The sequence below is a fragment of the Thalassophryne amazonica genome, chromosome 6 (genome assembly GCF_902500255.1).
Source record: "Thalassophryne amazonica chromosome 6, fThaAma1.1, whole genome shotgun sequence".
In the NCBI taxonomy this organism is placed as follows: domain Eukaryota; kingdom Metazoa; phylum Chordata; class Actinopteri; order Batrachoidiformes; family Batrachoididae; genus Thalassophryne; species Thalassophryne amazonica.
The window spans coordinates 104659388-104681657 of record NC_047108.1 but is presented as its reverse complement, the minus strand read 5'-3'; the positions used below and the strand labels follow the sequence as shown (position 1 = coordinate 104681657).

Here is a 22270-nt window from a genome sequence, read left to right as displayed (position 1 = left end):
TCGAGAAAACAATCAATATTTCCCCAAAGGTAGCTGCATGCCGTCAGGGACTTGCATCATCTTCAAGGCCCTCTCTACCGCTATTAAATTCAGCTGCCAGCTTTGGCACTGCTGATAAAGCAGAAATGTCATCTTCCTAATGAGGCAACAATAACGGCATGAACATCCTTGGGATATCAAGTACTTGAGGTTACATCGACACCGAAGCCTTCCTATTGTGATAAATACTCACTATTAACAACATTTAACCTCATAACTTTCAGTTCAATCTCATACATTTGGGGATTTACACTGATCATGGATTCCAGCTTTGTGTAGATAGAACAAAAGTAAGTAAGTCCCTTCGGCTGCTCCCTTGTTTGCACTTAGGGTCACCACAGCTAATCCAAGGTGGATCTGCATGTTGAATTGGCACAAGTTTTACGCCGGATGCCCTTCCTGACGCAACTCCACATTACATGGAGAAATGTGGCAGGGGAGGGATTTGAACCCGGAACCTTCTGAACTGAAACCAAGTGCATTAACCACTTGGCCACCACCCCTGCTGTGTAGATAGAACAAAAAGAAAACAAAAACATGAACTGAACCAAACCACATTCACAAAAGATCCACTTTTCATTACAAAAGCTGTTGACATTAAACATTATTTACTAAAATTATCATTAGAAAAAGTTGCCCGTTGTTATAAAAGTCAGTAATTATAAAAAGTGATTTTTGAAAAGGCATAACCATATTTCAGAACATCTTACAAAACCCCAGAAATAATTGTTACTTCCTATGGATACAGAAATAAACCTTTCCTGCAGTCATGTTCATTGTCAGATTGAAGTTCACCTTCATGGTTGTGTTTGAAAGTACAGATGTTTGCGAAGGGAGTTAAAGGAGCTGGGCATCTGCTTGAAGACCCCTTTTGCAGAGTTTTGGGACACTTCATTGTTAACCTGAAAGGTAACACAGTTTATGGTTAAATCCAACCAAACTGTAACCCCCACGTTCTTATGACGTCATAATGAGAAGGTCACCATTGTCAACATTGTGAACAGGTCAGCTGTAGCAGCATTTTCCTTCAGGATCTGGTCCAGTACCTCGACATACCAGGAACCTGACATGGGGTCTCTCCAAGACACATACCCTGTATTGGTCATATGACCAAAGACGTGTTAAAAATGTATACACAGCAGGTCTGCAAAATAAACAATGGATGCACACATGCAATGTGCACAAACACACCTGGAAAAGTAGAGTAAGATACTAGAATGTCACTCGGGGTGGGCAGCGTGGCCCGAGCGTCTGTTTCGTCAGACATACTCAGAGAATCGCTGCTGGATGATGTTGGAATGGCATCCGTTTCATCATCGAGTCCACCAACAGATGGCTCCACCTCGTCGGTTGACACATCAAAGCCTATGTCTTTTTCTTCTAATATATAAAATACAGATGATGTGTTACATATGTGAACACATGTGCAGTCTTTCCATTTTTCAAGTAGGATTATGTGAAGTTACACTGTCAAGAAAATGCTTGAGCAATTACACATCTGAATGCTGGAATTAAATAAATAAATAAACAAACACGACACATGATTTATCCAAATGCAGCCAAAGAAGCCTATAACTTTTTCACGGTTGACTGAGTGCCTTGGTGGCTTCCCTCACTAGTCTCCTGTCCCAGTCACACATTTTTGTTTTGAGAACTGCCTCCTCCAGACACATTTACCATGCAGTACCATACTGTCTGTATTTTTTAATAACTGACATTAATAAAGTCCAAGACATTCAGTGAGTTGAAAATGTTCATGTATCCATCCCCTGACTTCTCTGAAGAAACCTGGCTGTAAAAGTGATAATTTACCTGTATTACAATAAAGGGTTCCACTACTTATGCAATCCATCATTTTGGCTTTTATAATTTTATTTCCTTTATGTCATGTTGTAGACATTAGTTTTCACTGTGAGTTTAAAGGGTATCATTTTAGAATTTTTTTTACATATAGACGCCAGAATGTTTATATTATTATTATTATTTTTAATTTGATGTCATTCCAACATTCAGATGTTCAAGGATTCCCAAAACTTTCTTGCCGCTGTATTTCATTCTGACACAACTTTACGGATGCTGGTTTTTGGGAAAGTTTTGGGAATCTTTTTGTTTTGTTCAGTCTGGTCAAGAGTGTTGATGACAATGTTATACCAATATTATAATTTCTTTTATACTTTCCCCCCATGTTACACAACACACTTTCAAAAAACTGAAATTGTAATGCACCAATTTAAATATGTTGAACAACTGACTAGTGTCAGTAAGAAAACAGTGTCTTTCTTAAAGGTTTCCTGCTGCAATTTGTAACAAAGTTCATAAAATGCACACACCTTGCTGCTGCACAACTAGCTGCACATTTTATTTTGTAACAAATTGAAGCACACACAGAACTTTTGTCTCTATTAAAACAGTTCTTAATATTGTTGCAGTGGTTAAAATAAATGGACTCTACTGAAATCATGAACCTGTTCCGTGTTCAGCAACATTCAGAACAGTTTGTAAAATGCTTGGAGGAAAGAAACAGTGAAGACTGAATGCTGTTGGAAACCTCAAAAGAAAGTTATCAGTGCGCTGTAAGAAAAATTACAATAGAATATACAATGCAGAGTTGCTTTGGATTTTTTTTTGGGAGGGGAGCAGTGTGCTTTTTATCTCAAGTACATGTGGCAGCTGTAATGCACTGTAGAGCTGTGCAGGCGAACAAGTGAGGCAAAACAAGTCATTTATGACTGCTGGATGACAGAAAATAACTGATTTGGAGAAGGGCTTCCATCCATCCATCCATTTTCTTCCGCTTTATCCGGAGTCGGGTCGCGGGGGCAGCAGCTCAAGCAAAACCACCCAGACCTCCCGATCCACACACACCTCCCCCAGCTCCTCCGGGGGAACCCCAAGGCGTTCCCAAGCCAGCCGAGAGATGTAATCCTTCCAGTGTGTCCTGGGTCTTCCCCGGGGCCTCCTCCCAATGGGACATGCCCGGAACACCTCTCCAGCGAGGCGTCCAGGGGGCATCCGGAAAAGATGCCCGAGCCACCTCAACTGACACCTTTCGACACGGAGGAGCAGCGGCTCGACTCCGAGCTCCTCCCGAGTGACCGAGCTCCTCACCCTATCTCTAAGGGAGCGCCCAGCCACCCTGCGGAGGAAACTCATCTCGGCCGTTTGTACCCGCGATCTCGTTGTTTCGGTCATGAGCCAAATCTCATGACCATGGGTGAGGATCGGAAGGTAGATCGATCGGTAAATCGAGAGCTTTGCCCCCCTACTCAGCTCTCTCTTCACCACGACGGTCCGATACAGCGACCGCATCATTGCAGACGCTGCACCGATCCATCTATCGATCTCACGCTCCATCCGTCCCTCACTCGTGAATAAGACCCTGAGATACTTAAACTCCTCCACTTGAAGCAAGGACACTCCACCGACCTGAAGAGGGCAAAGCACCTTTTTCCGGTCAAGAACCATGGCCTCGGATTTGGAGGTGCTGATTTTCATCCCGGACGCCTCACACTCGGCTGCAAACCGCCCCAGTGCACGCTGAAGGTCCTGATTTGACGAAGCCAACAGAACCACCTCGTCCGCAAACAGCAGAGACGAGATTCTGTAGTTCCCAAACCAGACCCCCTCTACACCCTGGCTGCGCCTAGAAATTCTGTCCATAAAAATAATGAACAGAACCGGTGACAAAGGGCAGCCCTGGCGGAGGCCAACGTGCACTGGAAACAGGTTTGACTTACTACCGGCAATGCGAACCAAGCTCCTGCTGCGGTTGTACAGCGACCAGATAGCCCTTAGCAAAGGACCCCGGACCCCCGGAGCACTCCCCACAGGGTGCCCCGCGGGACACGGTCGAACGCCTTCTCCAGATCCACAAAACACATGTGGACTGGTTGGGCGAACGCCCATGAACTCTTGAGCACCCGACGGAGCGTGTAGAGCTGATCCAGTGTGCTGCGACCAGGACGAAAACCACACTGCTCCTCCTGAATCTGAGGTTTGACCATCGGTCGAATTCTCCTCTCCAGTACTCTGGAATAGACCTTACCGGGGAGGCTGAGGAGTGTGATCCCCCTATAGCTGGAACACACCCTCCAGTCCCCCTTCTTAAACAGAGGGACCACCACCCCGGTCTGCCAATCCAGAGGCACTGTCCCTGATCGCCACGCGATGTTGCAGAGGCGTGTCAGCCAAGACAGTCCCACAACATCCAGAGACTTAAGGTACTCAGGACGGATTTCATCCACCCCAGGAGCCTTGCCACCGAGGAGCTTTCCAACCACCTCGGTGACTTCTACCTGGGTAATGGATGAGTCCGCCTCTGGGTCCCCAGTCTCTGCCTCCTCTTCGGAAGACGTGACGATGGGATTGAGGAGATCCTCGAAGTACTCCTTCCACCGCCCAACAACATCCCCAGTCAGAGTCAACAGCTCCCCACCCGCACCGTAAACAGTGCCGGTGGAGAGCTGCTTCCGCCTCCTGAGGCGTCGGACGGTTTGCCAGAATCTCTTCGAGGCCGACCGATAGTCCTCCTCCATAGCCTCCCCGAACTCCTCCCAGACCCGAGTTTTTGCCTCTGTGACCGCACGGGCTGCAGCACGCTTGGCCTGCCGGTACCTGTCAGCTGCCTCTGGGGTCCCACCTACCACCAAAGATAAGTAGGACTCGTTCTTCAGCTTGACGGCATCCCTTACTTCCGGTGTCCACCACCGGGTTCGGGGATTGCCGCTGCGACGGGCACCAGAGACCTTGCGACCACAGCTACGAGCGGCCGCATCAGCAAAGGAGGTGGAGAACATGGTCCACTCGGACCCCATGTCTCCAACCTCCCCCGGGATCTGGGAGAAGCTCTCCCGGAGGTGGGAGTTGAAGACCTCCCTGACAGAGGGTTCCGCCAGTCGTTCCCAGCAGACCCTCACGATACATTTGGGCCTGCCAGGTCTGACCGGCTTCCTCCCCTCCCAGCGGATCCAACTCACCACCAGGTGGTGATCGGTTGACAGCTCTGCCCCTCTCTTTACTCGAGTGTCCGAGACACGTGGCCGAAGGTCAGATCATCGACCTCCGGCTCAGGGCGTCCTGGTGCCACGTGCACTTATGGACACCCTTGTGCTCGAACATGGTGTTCATGATGGACAAACTGTGACTAGCACAGAAGTCCAACAACTGAACACCACTCGGGTTCAGATCGGGGAGGCCGTGCTTCCCGATCACCCCCCTCCAGGTCTCACTGTCGCCGCCCACGGGGGCATGAAATCCCCCAGGAGAACAATGGAGTCCCCAGTCGGAGCATTATCTAGTACCCCTCCCAGGGACTCTAGGAAGGTCGGGTACTCTGCACTGCTGCTCGGCCCCTAGGCCGAGACAACGGTGAGAGACCTGTCCCCGACCCAAAGGCGTAGGGATGTGACCCTCTCGTTCACCGGAGTGAACTCCCAACACATGGCGACTGAGCTGAGGAGCAATAAGCAATGCAACCCCAGCTCTCCGCCTCTCCCCGTGGGCAACGCCAGAAAAATGAAGCGTCCAGCCCCTCTCCAGGAGTTGGGTACCAGAGCCCATGGAGGAGAAGGGCTTATTTAAACCAAACCAATCCTCCTTAAAATGCCAAACTCAGACCCATCAGCAGTGTTGCCACAGTTACTTTGAAAAAGTAATCCAATTACTGATTACTGATTGCTCCTTGTAAAGTAACTAAGTTAGATTACTCGTTACTTTTTAGTTACTTTCCCCAGCTGCCGACAACAACCCTCTGCCACCTCAACATGACAATGATACTTGTTTTGTCAAAACTCACTTTATAGTCACCCTTTCTTGACTTCAATGAAAATAAATACTTGTTTTATAAAAAGTAAATAAAGACCTCTTTCTTGACCTCATATTTAACTGCTGACAGCACTGTAACAGTAAAGCAATTTCTAACCTACATTGTTTATCAATGTAACTATTAAATGCTTTCTAAAATTTTTCTAACATTAAAATTCTCTCTAAACATTTTACTTGTTGAAATTATTATTATTATTATTATTATTATAAGTAGTATTAGTAGTTATAGTAAAAAAAAAAAGGCTTCAAAACTGGACCTTTAAACTAGGGGTGTTGTGGGGGGGGGGGGGAGCACATCCCTGCCCCATGCCCCCTTTCCATCTGGATTCACCCCTGCTTTGGCGTTATGGATAACATTTATTTATGCAGAAAACATGACCAGATTTACAGGTAAGAAAGTTTTATTGCGTTTTCACATCATGTGGTCCTCAGAAAGAGAGTTTAGGTGCATTTGAGTGGAAAAAGTGTTAGTTGTTGACACGTTGCGGAGGATCAGCTGTTTTTAGCGAGCAGATACGGAGCGGCTCAGCTCAGAATTCTAAATAAAGGAGAAAAAAAGCATAAAAATGTGTTTCTAAGCTCAGTGCAGGTGTGCTGTTGTCACCGCGCTTTAAGAGGTGAGGATGAGTCGTAGCTGCTGCAGAAAACTGCGGATGAAAAGCTCACAGCTCGCTTAAAGTGGGCAGTTCAGTCGAACCCCGAACCCCTGCCCACGGACCAAGTTTAATGCTGCTATCGACCCACAATGCAAAAATAATAGTAACACACAGTGACTTGGAGAAGTAACTTTAATCTGATTACTGATTTGGAAAGATTAATGCGTGAAATTACTTGTTACTAAAAAAAGTGGTTAGATTAGAGTAAGGCATTACTAAGTAACGTGTTACCAGCATCACTGACCATCAGTGATTCAAAAATTGGTATTGAGACATCCACAATATTTTTTTGTTGTTGAGTGTTGGGTACCTCCTCCACAGGCCTGGATGAAGAAAAGTTTAGGTTTGCCCTGCAGGGATGAGCAATGCTGGCCATTGAGGTAGTTTGTAATCTGTTGGACTGGAACAGCCTGTCCATCCACCCCGTACACAGCACCAGGAAATCGGTTATGACTCGCCTGAAAACATAAACGAGAAAGCACAAGTTCTGAAGCTACTGAAATGTTGGACTGCAGCTTTAAATTTGGACAGATATCAGAGAGACAATTCTGACTTTCAAGACAGAGCAGAATTTTACATAAACAGTCTTTCAGGATGCAAAAGTAGACTTGGGTGATAGAGTGCATCCAGAAAGTATTCACAGCACTTCACTTTACAGCCTTATTCCAAAATGGAGTAAATTCATTTTTTTTCCCCATCAAATTCTACCACAACACCCCATAAGGACAATATGAAAAAAGCTTTTTTTTTTTGCATATTTATTAAAATAAAAATGTAAGAATTCACTTGTATGTTGAATTCTTACATTTATTTTGTATGTTCTCTAATGCCATATACCAACACAGTGCAGAGTAGCTACCTAAACTCTGTAAGTGCGATAGAGTATCTCGTCAATAGTTTTACATCCTCATTGAAGACAACTTTGGATGCTGTAGCTCCTCTGAAAAGAGAGCTTTAAATCAGAAGTGCCTGACTCCGTGGTATAACTCACAAACTCGCAGCTTAAAGCAGATAACCCGTAAGTTGGAGAGGAAATGGCGTCTCACTAATTTAGAAGATCTTCACTTAGCCTGGAAAAAGAGTTTGTTGCTCTATAAAAAAAAGCCCTCCATAAAGCTAGGACATCTTACTACTCATCACTAATTGAAGAAAATAAGAACAACCCCAGGTTTCTTTTCAGCACTGTAGCCAGGCTGACAAAGAGTCAGATCTCTATTGAGCCGAGTATTCCTTTAACTTTAACTAGTAATGACTTCATGACTTTATTTGCCAATAAAATTTTAACTATTAGAGAAAAAATTACTCATAACCATCCCAAAGACGTATCGTTATCTTTGGCTGCTTTCAGTGATGCCGGTATTTGGTTAGACTCTTTCTCTCCGATTGTTCTGTCTGAGTTATTTTCATTCATTACTTCCTCCAAACCATCAACATGTCTATTAGACCCCATTCCTACCAGGCTGCTCAAGGAAGCCCTACCATTAATTAATGATTCGATGTTAAATATGATCAATCTGTCTTTATTAGTTGGCTATGTACCACAGGCTTTTAAGGTGGCAGTAATTAAACCATTACTTAAAAAGCCATCACTTGACCCAGCTATCTTAGCTAATTATAGGCCAATCTCCAACCTTCCTTTTCTCTCAAAAATTCTTGAAAGGGTAGTTGTAAAACAGCTAACTGATCATCTGCAGAGGAATGGTCTATTTGAAGAGTTTCAGTCAGGTTTTAGAATTCATCATAGTACAGAAACAGCATTAGTGAAGGTTACAATGATCTTCTTATGGCCTCAGACAGTGGACTCATCTCTGTGCTTGTTCTGTTAGACCTCAGTGCTGCTTTTGATACTGTTGACCATAAAATTTTATTACAGAGATTAGAGCATGCCATAGGTATTAAAGGCACTGCGCTGCGGTGGTTTGAATCATATTTATCTAATAGATTACAATTTGTTCATGTAAATGGGGAATCTTCTTCACAGACTAAGGTTAATTATGGAGTTCCACAAGGTTCTGTGCTAGGACCAATTTATTCACTTTATACATGCTTCCCTTAGGCAGTATTATTAGACGGCATTGCTTAAATTTTCAATGTTACGCAGATGATACCCAGCTTATCTATCCATGAAGCCAGAGGACACACACCAATTAGCTAAACTGCAGGATTGTCTTACAGACATAAAGACATGGATGACCTCTAATTTCCTGCTTTTAAACTCAGATAAAACTGAAGTTATTGTACTTGGCCCCACAAATCTTAGATACATGGTGTCTAACCAGATCCTTACTCTGGATGGCATTACCCTGACTTCTAGTAATACTGTGAGAAATCTTGGAGTCATTTTTGATCAGGATATGTCATTCAATGCGCATATTAAACAAATATGTAGGACTGCTTTTTTGCATTTACGCAATATCTCTAAAATTAGAAAGGTCTTGTCTCAGAGTGATGCTGAAAAACTAATTCATGCATTTATTTCCTCTAGGCTGGACTACTGTAATTCATTATTATCAGGTTGTCCTAAAAGTTCCCTGAAAAGCCTTCAGTTAATTCAAAATGCTGCAGCTAGAGTACTAACAGGGACTAGAAGGAGAGAGCATATCTCACCCATATTGGCCTCTCTTCATTGGCTTGCTGTTAATTCTAGAATAGAATTTAAAATTCTTCTTCTTACTTATAAGGTTTTGAATAATCAGGTCCCATCTTATCTTAGGGACCTCATAGTACCATATCACCCCAATAGAGCTCTTCGCTGTCAGACTGCAGGCTTACTTGTAGTTCCTAGGGTTTGTAAGAGTAGAATGGGAGGCAGAGCCTTCAGCTTTCAGGCTCCTCTCCTGTGGAACCAGCTCCCAATTCAGATCAGGGAGACAGACACCCTCTCTACTTTTAAGATTAGGCTTAAAACTTTCCTTTTTGCTAAAGCTTATAGTTAGGGCTGGATCAGGTGACCCTGAACCATCCCTTAGTTATGCTGCTATAGACTTAGACTGCTGGTGGGTTCCCATGATGCACTGAGTGTTTCTTTCTCTTTTTGCTCTGTATGCACCACTCTGCATTTAATCATTAGTGATTGATCTCTGCTCCCCTCCACAGCATGTCTTTTTCTTGGTTCTCTCCCTCAGCCCCAACCAGTCCCAGCAGAAGACTGCCCCTCCCTGAGCCTGGTTCTGCTGGAGGTTTCTTCTTGTTAAAAGGGAGTTTTTCCTTCCCACTGTCGCCAAGTGCTTGCTCACAGGTGGTCGTTTTGACCGTTGGGGTTTTTACGTAATTATTGTATGGCCTTGCCTTACAATATAAAGCGCCTTGGGGCAACTGTTTGTTGTGATTTGGCGCGATATACATAAAATTGATTGATTGAATTGATTGATTGACTTGTACATAAGTATTTACACCCTTTGCTCAATACTTTGATGTACATTTGGCAGCATTTACAGCCTCAAGTCTTCTTGAATATGATGCCACAAGCTTGGTGCACCTATCTTTGGGCAGTTTCGCCCATTCCTCTTGGCAGCACCTCTCAAGCTCCATCAAGTTGGATGGGGAGCGTCGGTGCACAGCCATTTTCAGATCTCTCCAGAGATGTTCAATCGGATTCAGGTCTGGCTGGGCTACTCAAGGACATTCACAGAGTTATCCTGAAGACACTCCTTTGATATCTTGGCTGTGTGCTTAGGGTCATTGTCCTGCTGAAAGATGAACTGTCACCCCAGTTTGAGGTCAAGAGCGCTCTGGAACAGGTTTTCATCCAGGATGTCTCTGTACATTGCTGCATTCATCTTTCCCTCAATCCTGACTAGTCTCCCAGTTCTTGCAACTGCCTGGCCACTCTTCTATACAGGCCTGATTGGTGGATTGCTGCAAAGATGGTTGTCCTTCTGGAAGGTTCCCCTCTTGCAACAGAGGAATGCTGGAGCTCTGACAGAGTGACCATCGGGTTCTTGGTCACCTCCCTGACTATGGCCCTTCTCCCCCGATCGCTCAGTTTAGACGGGCAGCCAGCTCTAGGAAGAGTCCTGGCGGATCCAAACTTCTTCCATTTATGGATGATGGAGGCCACTGTGCTCATTAGGACCTTCAAAGCAGCAGAAATGTTTCTGTACCCTTCCCCAGATTTGTGCCTCGAGACAATCCTGTCTCAGAGGTCTACAGACAATTCCTTTAACTTCATGCTTGGTTTATGCTCTGACATGCACTGTCAACTGTGGGATTTTATATGTAGTCAGGTGTGTGCCTTTCCAAGTCATGTGCAATCAACTGAATTTACCCCAGGTGGACTCCAATTAAGCCGTAGAAACATCTTAAGGATGATCAGTAAAACAGGATGAACCTGAGCTCAATTTGAGAATCATGGCAAAGACTGCGAATCCTTATGTACATGTGATTTCTTAGATTTTTATTATTATTGTTATTATTAATAAATTTGTAAAAATCTCTAACTTTTTTGCATTGTCATTATGGGGTATTGTGTGTAGAATTCTGAAGAGGAAAAAAAAAAGAATTTCATCCATTTTGGAATAAGGCTACAATATAACAAATGTGGAAAAGTGAAGCACTGTGAATACTTTTGTGGATGCACGGTACATGGTGCATAAATTAAACAAAAAAAATATAATAAGAATTTCAGAGGGTCTGGGTTGGAGTTGCCCTGGATCAAGATGAAGGCATTCACTGACTTCCTGGACTCACCAACAGAAGTATATCTGGTTGCGGAGCAGTCTTGAACTTGTTGACGAAATTCACTCATCTTGACAGTGCATTCATGTCTCTGAATCCTCATCCTTTGAGACTAAGGGACGCCTGGGAGTCATGAGGTTACTGGACAGAGGTGTTTGGCGATGCAGATATATTTGCAGGAGAACAAAGCTCAAAGTCTTTAGGGTCCTCGTACTTTCTGTCTTATTGTATAGTTGTGAGACTGACACTATGCAATGAATGAAGGCGACAATTGGAAGTCTTTGGTATGAAGTCTATACTGAGGATCCTTGGGTAATGCTGAAATGACTTTGTGCATAATGAGGGAGACTAAGAGGAGAAATATCACTTGCATTGTGAGGAAGCGTCAGCTACAACATTTTGGTCATCTTGTGTGTTTCTCCATACGTGATCCAGCATGTAGATGTCCCAGTGTTGAGGACCCCAGTGGCTGGAGAAGGTAAAGGGGATGCCTACACTTTATCTGGCTGCAGCAGACAAAGTATGAGCATCCCCTTGGCCTTCTTCAAGAGGTGGGGATGGCTTGGTTGGTGGCCATCCAGGGCCCAAGGCAGTTCTGTGGTGCGTTGGAGGCGGTGACCCACAGCATCAGTGCATGCTCCAAAAATGAATTGTGAAATGCTCTTTTCCATCAGTTAGCCTTGACTGGTACAAAGAACGAATATGGACTTGACTCACCTCCGTCCCATGGGACAGCATGATGACCACACAGCAGTCATACTGGGAATGGTCCTTCTTGGATAAAGCTGACATCTCATGTCTGATTTGCTAAAAGGTGGAATTATACGCAAGCCTGAGAAAAATTACTTCAATGTTCCGAAGCATTTCATAGAGGCAAACAAACAGAAATAATGCTCACTTTGTATTTCAGGTTCATCTTGACTTCCACAATAAAGTTGAGTGCCTTGAATCGTCTCTCCAACTTGTCGGAGTCTATGTTGGACCCTGTTCGATTTTTGAGCTCACTCCGATGTTCAAACTCCACGTTGTTTATGATTAGGCAGTGACCACATGGGCTGGCATCCATTTTGTAGCACTACCAAATATAAAGAGAAAATGAAACAAACAAACAAGAGGTCATGCTGTAAATATCTGATCTCAGAAATGAAAAACGATGACCCTGTGTGCTTTGTCGCTCTCTTAGTAAAGCTACACAATAATCAAATAAATGATGGATACCTGAATACTGTCTCGCCTTGTTCTGCCTGTTGGCGATGGTCTTATGTAGTCGGTATCAGGTGCTGTGACAAATTCAATGTATTGGTGTTAATTATCTAAAAACTAACAGAAGTGGTAGTAAAATATAATTGTACCACATCACTTACATGGACTGAGAGAAATACTGGTTTCCTGTGATGGACAGATTTTGATAGGTGAGGCTATTAAAGAAAGGAACATCACATTTACAAGCAACTAATCACTCAATTGTTGTTACAAGAGCAAAGTTCATGACAATACAAGCAGATAAAATGAATGTGTGAATCGTGTGGCTTAGAATTCTTATATAATGAAGGGGTTCAAAAAGTACTTTATAAGCAACCAGAGAGCTGTGATCAAGTTTCACATACAACCCCTGGCAAAAATTATGGAATCACTGGCCTCGGAGGATGTTCATGTCCGTTGTTTAATTTTGTAGAAAAAAAAGCAGATCACAGACATGACACAAAGCTAAAGTCATTTCAAATGGGAACTTTCTGGCTTTAAGAAACACTATAAGAAATCAAGAAAAAAAAGATTGTGGCAGTCAGTAACGGTTACTTTTTTAGACTAAGCAGAGGGAAAAAAAATATGGACTCACTCAATTCTGAGGAATAAATAATGGAATCACCCTGTAAATTTTCATCCCCAAAACTAACACCTGCATCAAATCACATCTGCTGGTTGACATTGACCCTATGTCCATGACATTGACCCTATGTGTCTTTTTGCAGGAATGTTTTTCACAGTTTTTGCTCTATGGCAAGATACATTATCATCTTGAAAAAATGATATCATCCCCAAAACGATCAGATAAGTGTCCAAAATATCACATAGACTTGTGCATTTATTGATGATGTAATGACAGCCATCTCCCCAGTGCCTTTAACTGACATGCAGCCCATTCATCAATGACTGGGAAATTTACATGTTCTTCAGTCAGTCATCTTTATAAATCTCATTGGACACGGTTCCTTAGACCATTGTACCCTGTTTTTTTTGTGTTTAGGTGTTAATGACGGCTTTAGTTTAGCTTTTCTGTATGAAATCCATTTCCTTTAGGGCGGTTTCTTACAGTTCGGTCACAGACGTTGACTCCAGTTTCCTCCCATTCGTTCCTCATTTGTTTGTTGTGCATTTCAATTTTTGAGACATATTGCTTTAAGTTTTTCTGTCTGTACGCTTGATGTCTTCCTTGGTCTACCAGTATGTTTGCCTTTAACAACTTCCCATGTTGTTTGTATTTGGTCCAGAGTTTAGCACAGCTGACTGTAACACCAACCACTCTTTTGCAACATAGAGTGATGATTTACCCTCTTTTTTAAGAGTTTGATAATCCTCTCCTTTGTTTCAATTGACATCTCGCGTTGGAGCCATGATTAATGTCAGTCCACTTGGTGCAACAGCTCTCCAAGGTGTGATCACTCCAGTTTTAGATGCAGACTAACGAGCAGATGTGATTTGATTGCAGGTGTTAGTTTTGGGGATGAAAATTTACAGGGTGATTCCATCATTTATTCCTCAGAATTGAGTGAGTCTATATTTCTTTCCTCTGCTTGGTCTATAAAAGTAACCATTACTGACGGTCACAATTTTTTTTTCTTGATTCTTATAGTGTTTCTTAAAGCCAGAAAGTTGCCATTTGAAATGACTTTAGTTTGTGTCATGTCTGTGATCTGCTTTTTTCTACAAAATTAAACTAACTTGAATGAACATCCTCCGAGGCAGTGATTCCATAATTTTTGCCAGGGGTTGTAATATCACCCCAGCTCAGTCAAACTAGCTGCTTTCATGTGTTAAACATATCGATGGTAGTAAGGTAAGTGTTTTGTGATGTAATACCTGGATTAAGAAGCTTAATAGTGTAGCTTAGCTAAAATTCCATAAAAAATTGTTCATTTTGTGATAAAAGTATGGAATTTGGCACACATATTCTAAATTAACTAATGTTTATTTTCAGATATGGAGCCATCCTGGAGCTGATGTCTAATGAGCTTACAGGGGTCAATAAGAATTACACAGAGGTCAAAATTTAAAATGCTCCAATCATGTTGAAAACTACATCACATTATTTGTCTGAACATGACAATTCCAAAAAGATATAGTTTGGACTATCTATGACTGAATTCCATGGAGTTATGGGGTAAAAAATGCAAAAATGGTGACAAAGGTCAGTTTCAGTTTGTACAGGGGTCAAAAGTTAAAGTTGCTCAAATGTTGGTAAAAAAAACGATGCAAGTTATTGGTTAAATTAATAGCATTTTGCACCATCTGTCATACTTTTTTTTCCCCATCTGTCATACTTAGTTATAGTCATACGTCATAGAATCCAATGGACATTGACCTTGTTTGACCTTTACTTTGAAGACCAAGCATTCATCATAGTCAAAACTATTCCATTTATTAATCATTTTACTTCAACCAATAATTTGCATCACATTTGACCAAAATTGGAGCAACTTTAACTTTTGACCCCTGAAAATGAACAACTGTTTTGCTATGCCACCCCACTAGCTAGTCAGGCTTGGGACGGAAATCCCAACAGGTCTGTATATATGCAAGTAAGTAACAAATATCACATAGGAATTCAAATTATTTCTCCTTGTTGATGATGGACCAGAATCAGTAGACTGGTGGCTTTTATGGAGACGTGTTCACTCATGACATTTCCTTTTGTTGATTTTGTTCAGTCCAATTAAAATCTCATCTCAAAATTAGTTTTGTCTGCATTGTGTATATGTTTACAGTATTTTCTGGTATCTTTTACAAAAAAAAAAAAATAAATAAATAAATTTATTTTATTTTATTTTATTTGCAGTTTGAATGGTACCAGACACTTACAAACTGGAAGGGGGTGGATAACGGGGTATACAGTCGAGACGGGCGTAGACGGCTGCAGGTGAATTGGTGGTGCTCCATTTTTTAAGAGTTCTTCCAAGCTGTGCTGCTCTGCCTGAAGAAGACACTCCAGAAATAATGGAAAAGCACGACTACCACAAGTCTCCAAGACACGGACAAGCTGCCTGGCCTGGTCGCGTCCGGGTGCATACCTATGCTGGGAGACAGAATCACAGATGTTTAAATATTATGGTTTCCACTGAATACAACAGTGTGATTTTGAGATTGACACTGTTAGATTTTTATTATGTGATTAAGTTGAGCCTGAGTGATATGAAGTTTTTGAGAGCTGATAAGATACCAATATTAGGAATAAAATATTTGCGATACCGATATATACATAAAAATGGCAATGATTCCTCACATTTCATTATCTTAACACTTATACATAGAAATTAAATTGAGGCCTGATCTTTCACACTCTAAACACAAACTTTATCATAAATAACTATAAATATATATAAAAAACCAACCAATGTACATCATGCTGCTTTCACACTCCCTTCACTTGGATTCACAGTCACCGTGTCACATCGTTCAACATTTACATAAAATAGACATCTATTTTGGTACCGACGAGCTGGCAGCATTGTGACTACTTGTCTCTTGTTGCTGTAAAATGCCCTCTGTGATCGAAAATGAAAGGCAGCTTGTCGCTTTGCCTCTGTCACTTGTAGCAAATGTGACCAAGAGGCGATGGGGGTCCCAACCATGCTTGACAGCATTGTAAACAATGCAGTTGAAGCACCCTCTGCTGGACATCGGCTGATATTATCAACCAACTGATATATTAGTCAGGACTCTAATTTTAAGAGAATTACAGAATATACAAGAATAAAATGATGTGACTAAATTCTACTATTTAAAGAATGTAGTTTAAAATAGTTGACGAATACAGTCTTTATTTTGGACGTTTTTTTTCCCCTTTTTCATTCTGAAACATAATTCAAGGAGAACCATTTGCACAGAGGTTTCTGTTGTCAATTGGTTACATTTCATGTTGTGAGTGGAGGTGATGGTCTAGTGGTTAAAGCAGTCAGCTCAAAAGCAGATGATCTACAGTTCAATATGCCATCAGACTGGAAAATCACTAAGGTTCCTTGGCCAAGGACCTTAATCCCTATGTTGCTCCTGGTGTGCATTTGACACCTTGCATGTCTGCACAGGTGTGTGTGAATGTGAGGCTAACTACAGAAATAATGAAAGCCATTAGAGGGTTGATGCACATCCTGCACACTGGGATATGTTCATGTTAGTATTGCAAACAAGCTTTTGAGTATAAAAACCTGTGGTGACAGTTTGTTTCTTACAATCCTCCAACTTTTTGTTGACAGGTACCTCAACTTCTTTTTTGTTAGTCTGTCTCTCCCACATGGACTCATTTATAAGCAGTGAACATGGCAAACTCGAGAAAAAAAAAAATCAACAATGTATGAACAAACATGACTTGCTTTTAGTACTTTCTCGTGACTTCATTGTGAAACCACTTATGCCAATCTTGAGATCATCTTTGTAGCCCTGCTAATTCTCAAGAAATAGCAGAAAATATGTTTTTCACATGATGCTTTTCTGACCTTAACCTTTGTCAGATCTTCTCGAAAAGTTAATTGCCTTCAGATATCTACCAACGCAATATTCAGGTTTGTTGACAATCCATCCAGCTGTTTTTTTTTTTTTTTTGGTTAATCTTGATCACAGACAGACACAGGACCAATCACAAAGTTCTTGTTGGTCTTCAAGATGTCCCACCATTTGTCGAAGTAGCTTTTTCAGTGGTGGGGAAAACAATCTTCAACAACTGAAGAAGCTACCTGGATGATTGGCTGAACGCCTGAAAGACCAACAAGAAGTCCAGATACTGTTCAGTCAACTTTTACTGTAGATATTTCTCAAGTGAGAACCTTTGTGACATAAAATGTAACCAATTAACATTATGAAGTTCTAAGCAATCACTTCCTTCCATCCATCATCATCAAATAAAACAGCAACTCCTTGAATTATGTTTCAGAAGGACAAATGGAGCAACTTCCAAAAAGAATTACATAGTAAAGAAATAGTGTATTCCTTAAAAAAAATTTCACAGTACTCATCAAACAGTAGAATTTTATAAGAATAAAACTATAATGCAATGCTAAAATACCCTCGGCTGTATAACCATAAAAATAGAAACCAGAATGTGACCTTTTGACCGCTTAAAATAGGTCTACGGTTAGCCATCTTTGAACTTGTCCAAGGTCGGTGTCCCAAGAATGCGCCCTGTGAATTTGAAGACCCTGGCAGTAACAGGACTGGAGTTATGCTGAGCACAGCAAGACAGACAGGTGGACAGACGCAAAGTTTTCACAATACCTGATGGCCATATTTTTGCCTCGGGTAAAAACAGTAGAATTTTATAAGAATAAAAATACAACGCAATGCTAAAACACCCTCAGTTGTATGAGCATAAAAACAGGAAACAGAATGTGATCTTTTGACCCCTTAAATAGGTCAAGATTAGCCATCTTTGAACTTGTCCAAGGTCTGTGTCCCAAGAATGCCCCCTGTGAATTTGAAAACCCTGGCATGCTAAACACAGACAGACGGAGGGACGGAAGTACACAAAGTCTTTGCAATACGCGATGGCTATATTTTGTCCTCGGGTAAAAAAATAAAAAGCTTCTTCAATGAGCGGGGAAGCACCTTGAAGATGAATAAAAAAGTCCAGTTGCTGTAAACTTTTAGATTACTTTGTGTTCAGGATGATGTCACCATTAAAAAGTCACTGTCGCCCAGGAACGAACAGCTGTGGTCTTGTGACTAGTGATGGGATGATGATACCTCAAGGAGTGTATTGACACACTACACAAACTGTGTCGGCACTGTGTTGACACTGTTGGTCGCTCAATAGTGACCCCTGCAGTAGTTATAAAATCATTGCAGGTAAATAAGATGGAAAAGTTACCATAATGTCAGCCTGTGAAATAGTTAATTGCCAGTCCTCTATTTAAAATATGATCTCATCATTGCATCATTTCATGTGCTCAATTTGTGTGTCGAGTTAAGCTGTTCATGAGAAAATTTTAAAATTTGCTTAAAACCTTGTTTGTGTAAATGGGTAAAATAAAAGAGTTGAGTTGGTTTGTAAAATATATTTGTCTGTAATAAAATTCTGAGTTAAAATTTGTAACTTGTGTATGGAAATTTGTTAACTTAAGTGTTAAAGTATATGAAATAAAAGAATAAAAATAGACTCATTTTTGTATTTTTATTGAGGAACAAAGGTTTCTGAAGTGTCTGCTCCAAGACGATTTCTCCTCTTACACAGCAGTTCCCCTGCCTTAGAAAAAACTCTTTCACAGGGTACAGATAAAGATGGTGAGCATAAACATTTCAGTGCGAGTTGATAAGGTGTGGATATATTTTCTGGTTATTCTTCCAGTATTGTAAAGGAGTACGAACATATCTAATTGGAAAAATAACAGTAAAGAATGCCGAAAAGAGAAAAAACATTTATCTTATTTGGCGTCAAAAGATCAAAATTATTTCAGACTGGGGAAATGTCTTTGAACGTGCCATGAAGTCAGTGGAGCAAGGTGAGGGCAAGCAAAAATCCAACAGCAGCCGAACGACACAGTTCCTGTATCGGTCGCGTGATTTTTTTTCTAAAGCGATACGCGCACCGATACGGGGTTTCATTCTTGTGTGCTCGGCACAGTGTTGACGCACCAGTGTTGTTCATCCCATCACTACGTGTGACTGATGGCATTGGTCTCTTATGTAACTACGGTTGTTATGTATGTTATAACTGTGATTTTATCAGACTTAGCAGGTGCACCGGGCTTATGGATGAAAGAAGGTGATTTGAGTTGGGTTAGGATCAGTCACTGATCAGGGTCAAAGGCGTCGTGAGAGAACAGAGAAGATTCAGAAGAGGCCGGCATGAGGACTTTATGCGGACATTCCACTGTTTATGGACATTTTTTAATGAAAGACGTGCACACAAATTCGCCGAGTCGTTTCCGTGACGACTCGGCAAATCTGTGTGCGCCGCGACAGGAAAAACAACCTCCGTGTTGAAAACCATTTGTAAAATTCAGGCGGCTTTTGATGGCTTTCAACAAGTGAGTAACTGAGAAATTGTTTAACAGCTTGGGCATGTTCCAACTTGCCCGTTAAGGTTTCCAACGGAGGTGTTTTTCCTATCGCGACCCCCCGCGGTCGGGTCCGGCCTGACATGCGACTCTGCCCGCACGTTCTTTCATTACAAAATGTCCGTTAACAATGGAATGTCCAAATAAACTCCTCATGCTGACTTCTTCTGAAAGTTCTCTGTTCTCTGACGACTTCCTGGGTCAACAGAGCCTGAAATGTGGAAGTTTTCAACTTGAAACGGTGAGACGCTGCTGCCTCGAAGCGCAGATCGCCGTCAGGCGCCGTGGGCCGTCCTTACAGTGACACTACCAGACCAAAATCTCTCATCAGCCGTTAAAATTTTTAACCGAAACCAGCTGAGTTTATCGAAGGGTGTCCACTGAGTTGTGCCTTACAGTTTTGAAAAAATTTTGATCAAACAAAGCAGCAGTCTCTGAGCCATTCCTAAACAATGAAAAAAATCGACGAGAGGGTGGGCCACTCCTCACTCAAAGACTGCCCACAGACGAATGACGTAACCGACAGGCGTGAAAAAACTCTTGCATGCCCACGAGGGTTCAAGCATGTCTGATGTAATCACACGTGATTCAAATCCATATGGTTTTTGAAAAAAATAATAAGGTCGGATACTTTTCTAATAGACCTCGTACTTTATGGTGATGGTCTAGTGGTTAAGGTGTTGGGCTTGAGTCCAGAAGATCATGGGTTCAAATCCCCGCCTGACTGGAAGGCCTTTAATCCCCTATTGCTCCCGGTGTGTAGTGAGCGCCTTGTATGGCAGCAATCTCACATCGGGGTGAATGTGAGGCATAATTGTTAAGTGCTTTGAGCGTCTGATGCAGATGGAAAAGCGCTATATAAATGCAGTCCATTTACCATTTATGATACTTTTAGTCTCAATATCTCAGATTAATCGTTATCCAACAGAACCCGGAGACAGTGTAATTAACGTACCTTGATCTCACTGATCATGTCTTGGGTGAAAACATCTTTTTGTAGAAGGGAATCATAGAGTTGTGTTGGGTCCAACTTCACAAGTTCCACCCTGTATCGTCGAAGAATCCTCCGGTGTCTTTCCTCCATTTTCAACGTACAGACGGAGCCGTCACAACAAATTTCTGTCCCTCAGTCTTCTTTTAAGCAATATTCTAAAATATCCGCAAAGCCTCTGTTTTAATAGTGTTGGTACACCTTGTCTATACGAGAAATACCCGACGTTTCCTTGTCATTTCTTGTAATTTTTTGTGCGTGTGCGCTCCGTTATGCTCCCCATTTCCTTGTTTACATCATTGCCAGCTGTGATTGGTTCACAGACAAAGAAAAACAACATGGTGCGTTTGAGAATATACACTGTGTTCCGCCGACAGGCGGCTAACGCAGTACAACACACATACATAAAAAGGAGGAGGCACGAACATTGAAAACGAGCACACCGACAAAGAAACACAAGAGCGTTCACTCGCCTCGTCAGCAGGGAAATTCCAAGTATGAGTCACGAATGACGATGACGTAAATATCGTCCGTGTATTTTAATGTATGTATTTTGTGCATTATTTTACTAAATAAGTTCAATCAATTAAATCAATCACTCAGCCGTTAATGCTGTTAAATGTACAGATATTTGTAGAGTTTTTTTCATTTAAATGATAAAACCGAATTAAATCATTTCGTTTTTAGACAAATCGCGACAGACAAAAACAGCGACTCAACATTAATTTGACACTATTTCTGATTTCATGTTGTACAGATTTGTTTTCAGCTGAACGACATGAATGAGTAAGATCTGCAAAATATCTAAAGAAGCCCGAATTTATTTTTCTTTTTAAAATTTGATATAATAATAATAATAATAATAATAATAATAATAATAATAATAATAATAATAATAATAATAATAATAATAAATGTGTTATTAGCACAGGGCTATCTGGGACAAAGTCTGAGTTTGTTTTTGTTTTTGTGTTGTTGTTTTGTTTTGTTTTTTGGCACTTCCGTAACTGATCGCCATTTCTGGAAGAGCGCTGCACACTTCTGGGGTCAGCAGAATAATCTAAACCTAATGTTTGAGCTGCCAAGCAACTGCCAAGCAACTTTGCAAATCATTCTATGCTGATGCTGAGACCCTGATCCATGCGTTCATCTCTTCTAGATTGGACTACTGCAATGTTCTATTTTCTGGTTTACCGCAGTTTAGCATTAGGGCTCTCCAATTGGTTCAGAATGCTGCAGCCAGAATTTTGACACGAAGCTTAAAGTTTGACCACATTACACCCATTTTGGCGTCTCTTCACTGACTTCCTGTCCCAGTGAGGTCAGATTTTAAGGTTCTGCTACTAACCAATAAAATTATTCATGGACTGGCACCTCCCTACCTAGCTGACCTAATTAAACCTTACGTACCGGCCCGGGCTTTACGTTCTCAGGGTGCAGGACTACTTTGTGTCCCTAAGGTGAATAAGAAGTCTGCGGGTCACAGAGCTTTCTCTTATTGTGACCCTGTTCTATGGAATGGTCTCCCTGCATCAATAAAACAATCAGATTCTGTGGAGACTTTCAAGTCCAGACTTAAGACGCACTTATTTTCCCTTTCATATGGCTAGCATACTGGTACAGTTTGTTTTACGCTTTTTACTCTTTTAATTCATGGCCTCAACTTCACCTAAAGTCTGGGTCTTTTAGTGAAGCTTAGGGCTAGCAGCCAGCGATCACCTTAGTATTTCTTCTGTTTTTCTTGTTGATTAATGCCGGCAAATTATACAGTATTTTTGTCTTTCTGATGCTTGATTCTGTTTTTTCTCTGTTTAAGGTGC

General features: G+C 41.7%; 1 protein-coding gene across 1 annotated transcript; it reads right to left on the bottom strand.

Moving 5' to 3' along the window:
• Positions 1 to 457: 457 nt before the first annotated feature.
• casp9 (caspase 9, apoptosis-related cysteine peptidase) lies at positions 458 to 20808 on the bottom strand. Its single transcript, XM_034173082.1, has 10 exons — positions 20415 to 20808; positions 15273 to 15486; positions 12560 to 12613; positions 12414 to 12475; positions 12094 to 12270; positions 11913 to 12002; positions 6829 to 6976; positions 1231 to 1419; positions 1023 to 1132; positions 458 to 941 (listed from the first exon to the last, which is right to left on the bottom strand). Exons 1-10 carry the CDS (start codon positions 20541 to 20543, stop codon positions 837 to 839), a joined length of 1278 nt encoding a protein of 425 aa, XP_034028973.1. The 5' UTR covers positions 20544 to 20808; the 3' UTR covers positions 458 to 836.
• Between the last annotated feature and the right edge of the window lie 1462 nt (positions 20809 to 22270).